The 13,272-nt window shown below is 44.5% G+C and overlaps 1 protein-coding gene across 2 annotated transcripts in view; it reads left to right on the forward strand.

Moving 5' to 3' along the window:
- The window catches only part of nf2b (NF2, moesin-ezrin-radixin like (MERLIN) tumor suppressor b), a 32,981-nt gene extending 21,557 nt beyond the window's left edge, over positions 1 to 11,424 (forward strand). For both annotated transcript variants that reach the window (XM_065004925.1, XM_065004926.1), the window contains exon 17: positions 8,702 to 11,424. In XM_065004925.1, the coding sequence (XP_064860997.1) occupies positions 8,702 to 8,749 (48 nt within the window). In that variant the 3' untranslated portion in view covers positions 8,750 to 11,424. The remainder of the gene's footprint in view (positions 1 to 8,701) is intronic.
- The last annotated feature ends 1,848 nt before the right edge of the window (positions 11,425 to 13,272 follow it).

Below are 13,272 nucleotides of genomic sequence, written 5' to 3' on the forward strand. Positions count from 1 at the left end.
AATATTACAACCACCCCTACTTGCCCCATAGTAATATTACAACCACCCCCTACTTGCCCCATAGTAATATTACAACCACCCTACACGCCCCATAGTAATATTAGAACCACCCCCTACATGCCCCATAGTAATATTAGAACCACCCCCTACTTGCCCCATAGTAATATTACAACCCCCTACTTGCCCCATAGTAATATTACAACCACCCCCTACTTGCCCCATAGTAATATTACAACCCCCTACACGCCCCATAGTAATATTAGAACCACCCTACATGCCCCACAGTCATATTAGAACCACCCTACATGCCCCACAGTCATATTAGAACCACCCTACATGCCCCATAGTAATATTAGAACCACCCTACATGCCCCACAGTTATATTAGAACCACCCTACATGCCCCATAGTAATATTAGAACCACCCTACATGCCCCATAGTAATATTAGAACCACCCTACATGCCCCATAGTAATGTAAGAACCACCCTACATGCCCCATAGTAATATTAGAACCACCCTACATGCCCCATAGTAATATTAGAACCACCCTACATGCCCCATAGTAATATTAGAACCACCCCCCTGAACCACCCTACATGCCCCATAGTAATGTAAGAACCACCCTACACGCCCCATAGTAATATTACAACCACCCCCCCAGAACCACCCTACATGCCCCATAGTAATATTAGAACCACCCTACATGCCCCATAGTAATATTACAACCACCCTACATGCCCCATAGTAATATTACAACCACCCCCAGAACCACCCTACATGCCCCATAGTAATATTAGAACCACCCTACATGCCCCATAGTAATATTAGAACCCCCTACACGCCCCATAGTAATATTACAACCCCCTACTTGCCCCATAGTAATATTACAACCCCCTACTTGCCCCATAGTAATATTACAACCCCCTACTTGCCCCATAGTAATATTACAACCCCCCTACTTGCCCCATAGTAATATTACAACCACCCCCTACTTGCCCCATAGTAATATTACAACCACCCCCTACTGCCCCATAGTAATATTACAACCACCCTACACGCCCCATAGTAATATTAGAACCACCCCCTACATGCCCCATAGTAATATTAGAACCACCCCCTACTTGCCCCATAGTAATATTACAACCCCCTACTTGCCCCATAGTAATATTACAACCACCCCCTACTTGCCCCATAGTAATATTACAACCCCCCTACACGCCCCATAGTAATATTAGAACCACCCTACATGCCCCACAGTCATATTAGAACCACCCTACATGCCCCACAGTCATATTAGAACCACCCTACATGCCCCATAGTAATATTAGAACCACCCTACATGCCCCACAGTTATATTAGAACCACCCTACATGCCCCATAGTAATATTAGAACCACCCTACATGCCCCATAGTAATATTAGAACCACCCTACATGCCCCATAGTAATGTAAGAACCACCCTACATGCCCCATAGTAATATTAGAACCACCCTACATGCCCCATAGTAATATTAGAACCACCCTACATGCCCCATAGTAATATTAGAACCACCCCCTGAACCACCCTACATGCCCCATAGTAATGTAAGAACCACCCTACACGCCCCATAGTAATATTACAACCACCCCCCAGAACCACCCTACATGCCCCATAGTAATATTAGAACCACCCTACATGCCCCATAGTAATATTACAACCACCCTACATGCCCCATAGTAATATTACAACCACCCCCCAGAACCACCCTACATGCCCCATAGTAATATTAGAACCACCCTACATGCCCCATAGTAATATTAGAACCACCCTACACGCCCCATAGTAATATTAGAACCACCCTACATGCCCCATAGTAATATTACAACCACCCTACACGCCCCATAGTAATATTACAACCACCCTACACGCCCCATAGTAATATTACAACCACCCTACACGCCCCATAGTAATATTACAACCACCCTACACGCCCCATAGTAATATTACAACCACCCTACATGCCCCATAGTAATATTACAACCACCCTACACGCCCCATAGTAATATTACAACCACCCTACATGCCCCATAGTAATATTACAACCACCCTACATGCCCCATAGTAATATTACAACCACCCTACATGCCCCATAGTAATATTACAACCACCACCCTACATGCCCCATAGTAATATTACAACCACCACCCTACATGCCCCATAGTAATATTACAACCACCCTACACGCCCCATAGTAATATTACAACCACCCTACATGCCCCATAGTAATATTAGAACCACCCTACACGCCCCATAGTGATGTAAGAACCACCCTACACGCCCCATAGTGATGTAAGAACCACCCTACATGCCCCATAGTAATATTAGAACCACCCTACACGCCCCATAGTAATATTACAACCCCCCTACACGCCCCATAGTAATATTACATCCCCCCTACATGCCCCATAGTAATATTAGAACCACCCCCCATAGTAATATTAGAACCACCCTACATGCCCCATAGTAATATTAGAACCACCCTACATGCCCCATAGTAATATTAGAACCACCCTACATGCTCCATAGTAATATTAGAACCACCACCCTGAACCACCCTACATGCCCCATAGTAATATTAGAACCACCCTACATGCCCCATAGTAATATTATAACCACCCTACATGCCCCATAGTAATATTAGAACCACCCTACATGCTCCATAGTAATATTAGAACCACCACCCTGAACCACCCTACATGCCCCATAGTAATATTAGAACCACCCTACATGCCCCATAGTAATATTAGAACCACCCTACATGCCCCATAGTAATATTAGAACCACTCTACATGCTCCATAGTAATATTAGAACCACCACCCTGAACCACCCTACATGCCCCATAGTAATATTAGAACCACCCTACATGCTCCATAGTAATATTAGAACCACCACCCTGAACCACCCTACATGCCCCATAGTAATATTACAACCCCCCTACACGCCCCATAGTAATATTACAACCACCCCCCTACACGCCCCATAGTAAAATTAGAACCACCCCCCCCTACACGCCCCATAGTAATATTACAACCACCCCCCTACACGCCCCATAGTAATATTACAACCACCCTACACGCCCCATAGTAATATTACAACCACCCTACATGCCCCATAGTAATATTAGAACCACCCTACACGCCCCATAGTGATGTAAGAACCACCCTACACGTCCCATAGTAATATTAGAACCACCCTACACGCCCCATAGTAATATTACAACCCCCTACACGCCCCATAGTAATATTACAACCCCCTACATGCCCCATAGTAATATTAGAACCACCCTACACGCCCCATAGTGATGTAAGAACCACCCTACATGCCCCATAGTAATATTAGAACCACCCTACACGCCCCATAGTAATATTACAACCCCCTACACGCCCCATAGTAATATTACAACCCCCTACATGCCCCATAGTAATATTAGAACCACCCCCATAGTAATATTAGAACCACCCTACATGCCCCATAGTAATATTAGAACCACCCTACATGCCCCATAGTAATATTAGAACCACCCTACATGCCCCATAGTAATATTAGAACCACCACCCTGAACCACCCTACATGCCCCATAGTAATATTAGAACCACCCTACATGCCCCATAGTAATATTAGAACCACCCTACATGCCCCATAGTAATATTAGAACCACCCTACATGCTCCATAGTAATATTAGAACCACCACCCTGAACCACCCTACATGCTCCATAGTAATATTAGAACCACCACCTGAACCACCCTACATGCCCCATAGTAATATTAGAACCACCCTACATGCCCCATAGTAATATTAGAACCACCCTACATGCCCCATAGTAATATTAGAACCACCCTACATGCCCCATAGTAATATTAGAACCACCCTACATGCTCCATAGTAATATTAGAACCACCACCCTGAACCACCCTACATGCCCCATAGTAATATTAGAACCACCCTACATGCTCCATAGTAATATTAGAACCACCACCCTGAACCACCCTACATGCCCCATAGTAATATTACAATCACCCTACATGCCCCATAGTAATATTACAACCACCCTACACGCCCCATAGTAATATTACAACCACCCTACACGCCCCATAGTAATATTACAACCACCCTACATGCCCCATAGTAATATTAGAACCACCCTACATGCCCCATAGTAATATTACAACCACCCTACATGCCCCATAGTAATATTACAACCCCCTACACGCCCCATAGTAATATTACAACCACCACCCTACATGCCCCATAGTAATATTACAACCACCCTACATGCCCCATAGTAATATTACAACCACCCTACACGCCCCATAGTAATATTAGAACCACCCCCCAGAACCACCCTACATGCCCCATAGTAATATTACAACCACCCTACATGCCCCATAGTAATATTAGAACCACCACCCTACACGCCCCATAGTAATATTACAACCCCCTACACGCCCCATAGTAATATTAGAACCACCCCCTACTTGCCCCATAGTAATATTACAACCCCCTACTTGCCCCATAGTAATATTACAACCCCCTACACGCCCCATAGTAATATTACAACCACCCCCTACTTGCCCCATAGTAATATTACAACCACCCCCTACTTGCCCCATAGTAATATTACAACCCCCTACTTGCCCCATAGTAATATTACAACCCCCTACTTGCCCCATAGTAATATTACAACCCCCTACACGCCCCATAGTAATATTACAACCACCCCCTACTTGCCCCATAGTAATATTACAACCCCCCTACACGCCCCATAGTAATATTAGAACCACCCCCTACTTGCCCCATAGTAATATTAGAACCACCCTACATGCCCCACAGTCATATTAGAACCACCCTACATGCCCCACAGTCATATTAGAACCACCCTACATGCCCCATAGTAATATTAGAACCACCCTACCTGCCCCACAGTTATATTAGAACCACCCTACATGCCCCATAGTAATATTAGAACCACCCTACATGCCCCATAGTAATATTAGAACCACCCTACATGCCCCATAGTAATGTAAGAACCACCCTACATGCCCCATAGTAATATTAGAACCACCCTACATGCCCCATAGTAATATTAGAACCACCCTACATGCCCCATAGTAATATTAGAACCATCCCCCTGAACCACCCTACATGCCCCATAGTAATGTAAGAACCACCCTACACGCCCCATAGTAATATTACAACCACCCCCTGAACCACCCTACATGCCCCATAGTAATATTAGAACCACCCTACACGCCCCATAGTAATATTAGAACCACCCTACACGCCCCCATAGTAATATTAGAACCACCCTACACGCCCCATAGTAATATTAGAACCACCCTACATGCCCCATAGTAATATTAGAACCACCCTACATGCCCCATAGTAATATTACAACCACCCCCCAGAACCACCCTACATGCCCCATAGTAATATTACAACCCCCTACACGCCCCATAGTAATATTACAACCACCCCCTACACGCCCCATAGTAAAATTAGAACCACCCCCCCTACACGCCCCATAGTAATATTACAACCACCCCCTACACGCCCCATAGTAATATTACAACCACCCTACACGCCCCATAGTAATATTACAACCACCCTACATGCCCCATAGTAATATTAGAACCACCCTACACGCCCCATAGTGATGTAAGAACCACCCTACACGTCCCATAGTAATATTAGAACCACCCTACACGCCCCATAGTAATATTACAACCCCCTACACGCCCCATAGTAATATTACAACCCCCCTACATGCCCCATAGTAATATTAGAACCACCCTACATGCCCCATAGTAATATTAGAACCACCCCATAGTAATATTACAACCCCCTACATGCCCCATAGTAATATTAGAACCACCCTACATGCCCCATAGTAATATTAGAACCACCACCCTGAACCACCCTACATGCCCCATAGTAATATTAGAACCAACCACCCCCTACATGCCCCATAGTAATATTAGAACCACCCTACATGCCCCATAGTAATATTAGAACCACCCTACATGCCCCATAGTAATATTAGAACCACCCTACATGCTCCATAGTAATATTAGAACCACCACCCTGAACCACCCTACATGCTCCATAGTAATATTAGAACCACCACCCTGAACCACCCTACATGCCCCATAGTAATATTAGAACCACCCTACATGCCCCATAGTAATATTAGAACCACCCTACATGCCCCATAGTAATATTAGAACCACCCTACATGCCCCATAGTAATATTAGAACCACCCTACATGCTCCATAGTAATATTAGAACCACCACCCTGAACCACCCTACATGCCCCATAGTAATATTAGAACCACCCTACATGCTCCATAGTAATATTAGAACCACCACCCTGAACCACCCTACATGCCCCATAGTAATATTACAACCACCCTACATGCCCCATAGTAATATTACAACCACCCTACACGCCCATAGTAATATTACAACCACCCTACACGCCCCATAGTAATATTACAACCACCCTACATGCCCCATAGTAATATTAGAACCACCCTACATGCCCCATAGTAATATTACAACCACCCTACATGCCCCATAGTAATATTACAACCCCCTACACGCCCCATAGTAATATTACAACCACCACCCTACATGCCCCATAGTAATATTACAACCACCCTACATGCCCCATAGTAATATTACAACCACCCTACACGCCCCCATAGTAATATTAGAACCACCCCCAGAACCACCCTACATGCCCCATAGTAATATTACAACCACCCTACATGCCCCATAGTAATATTAGAACCACCACCCTACACGCCCCATAGTAATATTACAACCCCCTACACGCCCCATAGTAATATTAGAACCACCCCCTACTTGCCCCATAGTAATATTACAACCCCCTACTTGCCCCATAGTAATATTACAACCCCCTACACGCCCCATAGTAATATTACAACCACCCCCTACTTGCCCCATAGTAATATTACAACCACCCCCTACTTGCCCCATAGTAATATTACAACCCCCCTACTTGCCCCATAGTAATATTACAACCCCCTACACGCCCCATAGTAATATTACAACCACCCCCTACTTGCCCCATAGTAATATTACAACCCCCTACACGCCCCATAGTAATATTAGAACCACCCCCTACTTGCCCCATAGTAATATTACAACCCCCTACTTGCCCCATAGTAATATTACAACCCCCTACATGCCCCATAGTAATATTAGAACCACCCTACATGCCCCACAGTCATATTAGAACCACCCTACATGCCCCACAGTCATATTAGAACCACCCTACATGCCCCATAGTAATATTAGAACCACCCTACCTGCCCCACAGTTATATTAGAACCACCCTACATGCCCCATAGTAATATTAGAACCACCCTACATGCCCCATAGTAATATTAGAACCACCCTACATGCCCCATAGTAATGTAAGAACCACCCTACATGCCCCATAGTAATATTAGAACCACCCTACATGCCCCATAGTAATATTAGAACCATCCCCCTGAACCACCCTACATGCCCCATAGTAATGTAAGAACCACCCTACACGCCCCATAGTAATATTACAACCACCCCCCTGAACCACCCTACATGCCCCATAGTAATATTAGAACCACCCTACACGCCCCATAGTAATATTAGAACCACCCTACACGCCCCATAGTAATATTAGAACCACCCTACACGCCCCATAGTAATATTAGAACCACCCTACATGCCCCATAGTAATATTAGAACCACCCTACATGCCCCATAGTAATATTACAACCACCCCCCCAGAACCACCCTACATGCCCCATAGTAATATTACAACCACCCTACACGCCCAATAGTAATATTAGAACCACCCTACATGCCCCATAGTAATATTAGAACCACCCTACATGCCCCATAGTAATATTACAACCACCCCCCCAGAACCACCCTACATGCCCCATAGTAATATTAGAACCACCCTACATTCCCCATAGTAATATTACAACCACCCCCCCAGAACCACCCTACATGCCCCATAGTAATATTAGAACCACCCTACATGCCCCACAGTAATATTAGAACCACCCTACACGCCCCATAGTAATATTAGAACCACCCTACACGCCCCATAGTAATGTAAGAACCACCCTACATGCCCCATAGTAATATTAGAACCCCAGAACCTCCCTACATGCCCCAATAGTAATGTTCGAGTTGCCCTCCTTCCCCCTAAACAAAATGGCGTGGTGTTTTTGTTTGTTATTAATGTGAACATGCAGTATCTCTGTCAGCTGTTCCCCCTGACCAGTTAGAATGTTGTTTTTAGTCCCGTTGATAAGAGACCTCTGTTTCGGTCTCCTAGCGACCAGGAACATATCTTAACCCGGGGACAGTTGAACCCTTGATATGACGAGGACAGTACTAGATGGTGTTACTTACCACAAAACTACTGAATTGAGTGTTAAACACTGCAGATTTTTACCCTTTTGATTGTTAAGACACTAATTTCATCTTTACAGTTTAGTGTAACCGAGGCAACAGAAAACAAACTCCATACCTTTCAAATGCTATTTTGACCACATGACCTAACCAGGAAAAACTCAGGGCCCTCTTTATGAGGAGTATTTTTCCCTTTCTCAAAACATTTTTGTTCTTTGTTCTTTCAGAGAAACTCTGCCTACATGGCTCAGATGGCTTTTTTTGAGGAAGTGTGATCCAACTGCCATTGGATGAAACGGGGGGTAGGCTAAATGCCATTGGAAGACACGCAGGGAGGCGGGACATTGGTTGTGACTCTTGTTCCTTAATACCAAGATATGCCTACTTCATCTATCTATGTTTTGTGCCTGACAAAAGGAGCACACTGACACACACACACACTCCCAGTGACACTCCAGAAAGGACTGTGCTTTGGAAAGATTTGTATTCCTCAGATGACACACACCACAACACTACAAGTTCTCCGTTCTGTTTTATTTGATGCAGCCCTAGCTAGTCACACTGCCTGTGGGCGTATATTATCACAGACGGTGCTGTGTGCATGTTCTGCGGATGTATTTTACTTCAATGTTTGGTTTTTAAAGGGATGCCTGGTAGAGTGTGATAGAGATTTGACTGAGGTAGTTTATCCTATATGACTGACTCTACACTACAGTGTGCCTTTAGGAGAATATACTCTTGCAGCGACCAGGATCATGTCTGTCAAGCTACCAGGCTTCAGGTGTGATACCTTGCCTTCGCTGAATAATGTCTTACTTTACTCGTCGTTTTGTTGTAGCATGGTCGAACTGATCGTCTCCAGAGCAACATGTGTCCTGCATCACATTATGCCTCCTAACCATTGTCAATTCAAACTGTCATTTCAACAGTTTTATGTTTTTAGTATTTTAGACTGTTGACGTGCCTTTAACTTTGCTTTTGAAAACGTTTTCTTCACGTTACGAACATTAAATATGCAATCCCTCGTTCACTAGTTCCTGTTATGGAGCATCCCAAAAGGCACCCTACTCCCTATTTAGTGCACTGCCTTTGACCAGTGCCCTATTTAGTTCATTTATGGTGACATTTGGGACAATGACCTGCCTGGATTGTCAAACTCCTCTGGGGTGGGTTTAGCTCCAACACCTCTGGGGTGGGTTTAGCTCCAACACCTCTGGGGTGGGTTTAGCTCCAACACCTCTGGGGTGGGTTTAGCTCCAACACCTCTGGGGTGGGTTTAGCAGGCAGACAAGCCCACTTCTCTTCTGATTTCTACGACATCTTGTTAGTGCTTAGCTCAGAGGAAGGTTCCATCTAGAAAAGTAGGGAAGACATTCTGTATATGGAGGAGGAGAAGAGGGAGACAGAAGGTGGTTTGTGCTTGTGAAGGAAGTAGATTTGAGATGTAATAACTCATGGTTAAGGGTTGGGGTCAATTCCATTTCACAGAAATGATCTGAAAATAACAGACTATAATAAGATTATAATGCCTATTTGCTGAGTTGAAATGGTCTGGACCCAACCTTTGTTGTGTTTTTAGAATGGGAACCATGTCTGAAATGGTCAGATATCCTAACTAACAGAACACTGCTTGGCAGATTATGCAACATTTTCAAGGTTGGGGGTTGGTTTGGCAATTTTGTGGGTGCAGACACCTGCACGTACAGAGACACACAGCCATGTATTCAAACCATGTGTCAATATCACATTTAAACCCTACATTTTATTAGTCATTTTTATTGTAACATAAATAAATTATTGTTAGATCTGTTTTACAGAAGTTTCCTCTAACCGATGTCAGGTTTGAATCGAAACGGAGTTGTTTTGGATGGCAGGATATCACACACGCACTCTCAGCATAACTGTTGTGTACATGTGTTTTTCATTTCTGATGGTTATACCTATGTATGTGTGTAGAATAGTGTTGTTGGGTTTTATAATGTTAACTCCTTTTGTTGTTTATCTTACTGTTGTTGGCTTTTTCCATCCTCTCCCCCATATCCTCCTTTCCCTCTCTCGCACTCCTCCTCTTTCATGTGTTCATCGGCTTTAAAGGGCTTAAGTGTCACGTCAGTTTGTTTTTAACTGTTTGTTTTAATAGATGACCTCAACTGTTTCATATCTATAGGTTTACTGTAATCACCCAAATCTGTCCCAAGTGGCACCCTATTCCCTATATAGGCCACTACGTTTGACCCGGGCCAGCATCAGGCTCGGGTCAAAAGTAGTGTTCTATACAAGGGGGAATAGAGTGCCATTTGGGACACAGACACTATATGGCTGTCTCTCAACACTCTGTCGTTGCCTCCTTTCCTTTTTAGAGTGCGGCAAGTAACTTTGCGGTTAGTTAGGCCAGTAAACGGCCGAAGAGGTCGCTGATTCGAGTACCTGAGCCGACAAGGTGAAACATTTGTCGATGTGCCCTTGAGCTCCAGGGGCGCCGTACTACTATGGCTGACCTTGTAAAACACTACACTGGACTGTGTTTTTCTTCTTCACAACCTTGATTCCGTTCCTTCATTGCCGCTAGTCAATTTATAGAGGTGTAGAGGTTTCCCTCCGTGTAGAGGTTTCCCTCCGTGTAGAGGTTTCCCTCCGTGTAGAGGTTTCCCTCCGTGTAGAGGTTTCCCTCCGTGTAGAGGCGTGTAGCGGTTCCCTCCGTGTAGCCCTCCGTGTAGCGGTCACCTATCATGCCCTGCCAGATCAGTGGCCATAGAGGAAAGGACACAAGGGAAGGAAGCTAGTTAACACTATTAAGACACAGCCAGGTAGAGACATGCCAAACAAAAGCGAGTCACAATGTCTGATTTCCGAGATGAAGTGTTTTGAGTGCTGTTTTTTTTTTTTGTCATAAGAGAATCAATGCTGTCAAAGGGCTATGGCTGTTGCTTATTAAAACAAATATACATTAGCATTGCTTGTTTTGTCATAGTTCTTGATGGTTACAGTCTTGAAGTTGTACAACTCTTGTGTTGATGTTTGGAATACATTTGAGAAGACCGATTTTTAGATCCAACTGGCATTTTACTTCTGTCTTTATCAACCCCTCTTAAAGACCCATACCTACAGGTTTTAGAAGGGGGTGTGCGGAGCTGTTATTGTGGGGGGTGGGTAAGTGCCTTGACTCAATGGCAGAACGGCAGGCAGCTCACTTTCCGCCAGATTATTTCCCCGGCAGACCCGGGATTCAAACTAGCAACCCTCCACCTCTAACTGCAAGGATACCTGCTGCACCCTTGGCAGCCACACCAAAGACAGATTGATTGTTGGGGATGAAGTGTTGTCACCAATGATAAAAGTGAAAGGAAGTGCGAGTCCAAATGAAGCAGGAGAGGACCGCATCCATCAATCAAATATTTGTGAAGTACTTTAAACATTTTTGTGCTTAAACTGTACAACTCTAATCTAACAAGTTAGATTCATGATACATGTGTTTTGCTGATATTTGGTATTTCACACTCAAATTGAGTGTGAAACACTTCAATGTTTGCAGATCTGTAAAGTGAAAAAAAAGAACTTGTGCAAATCACCACCACTACTACACTGCTTATATCAAAGGGTTAGGGCCAAGAGGTAGAGAGCGATTTGGGATGGTCTGACTGCACTGTGCCAATCTGATGTGCCACTAGATGGGAGAAGAGATCCAGCTATTCTTGCTAGATGAGAAGAAAGACATGATTCTTACCAATAGAAACAGGGAGGAGCGGGAGAATGCAGGTAGAGTATGGATATGAATGTACATGTTTGTTTGAATGTACCTGCTTGTCAAATGTCTCATTCCAAAATCATGGGAAATAATGTGGAGTTGGTCCCCACCCTTTGCTGCTATAACAGCCTCTCCTCTTCTGGGAAGGCTTTCCACTAGATGTTGGAACATTGCTGCGGGTACTTGCTTCCATTCAGCCACAAGAGCATTCGTGAGGTCGGGCACTGCTGTTTGGCGATTAGGCCTGGCTCCCTGTTGGCATTCCAATTCATCCCAAAGGTGTTTGAGGTTGAGGTTCTGTGCAGGCCAGTCAAGTTCTTCCTCAACGATCTCAACAAACCATTTCTGAAACAGGAAAGAGCCTTCCCCAAACTTTTGCCACAAAGTTGGAAGCACACAATCGTCTAGAATGCTATTGTATGCTGTAGCGTTAAGATTTCCCTTCACTGGAACCAAGGGACCTAGTCCGAACCATGAAAAACAGCCCCAGACCATTATTCCTCCTCCACCAAACTTTACAGTTTGCACTATGCATTGGGGTGGGTATTGTCCTCCTGGCATCCGCCAAACCCAGATTCATCCGTCGGACTGCCAGATGGTGAAGCGTGATTCATCACTCCAGAGAAGGCGTTTCCACTGCTCCAGAGTCCAATGGCGGCGAGCTTTACACCATTCCAGCCGACGCTTCACATTGCACATGGTGATCTTAGGCTTGTGTGCGGCTGCCCGGCCATGGAAACCCATTCCATGAATCTCCCGACGAACAGTTCTTGTGCTGACTTTGCTTCCAGAGGCAGTTTGGAACTCTGTAGTGAGTGTTGCAACATAGCTGACCCAAGTTGTAAATACAGAGACAAAAGGAGTTGCCTGGTAATGTGTACGTGTCTTTCAAATCTTGGAATGTTCTCAAACCATTAGTGTGCATGATATCGGCAAGGTTACGGATTCCACATTTGGACCATTGGGGGGATGCAAAAGGCTGCCCTACAGATTAGAAAGCACTATTGTGAAAAATTGGAGTATGTGCATGCCATTTTGATTCCCAGCTACATT

The sequence above is a fragment of the Oncorhynchus nerka genome, linkage group LG19 (assembly GCF_034236695.1).
Source record: "Oncorhynchus nerka isolate Pitt River linkage group LG19, Oner_Uvic_2.0, whole genome shotgun sequence".
NCBI lineage: Eukaryota > Metazoa > Chordata > Actinopteri > Salmoniformes > Salmonidae > Oncorhynchus > Oncorhynchus nerka.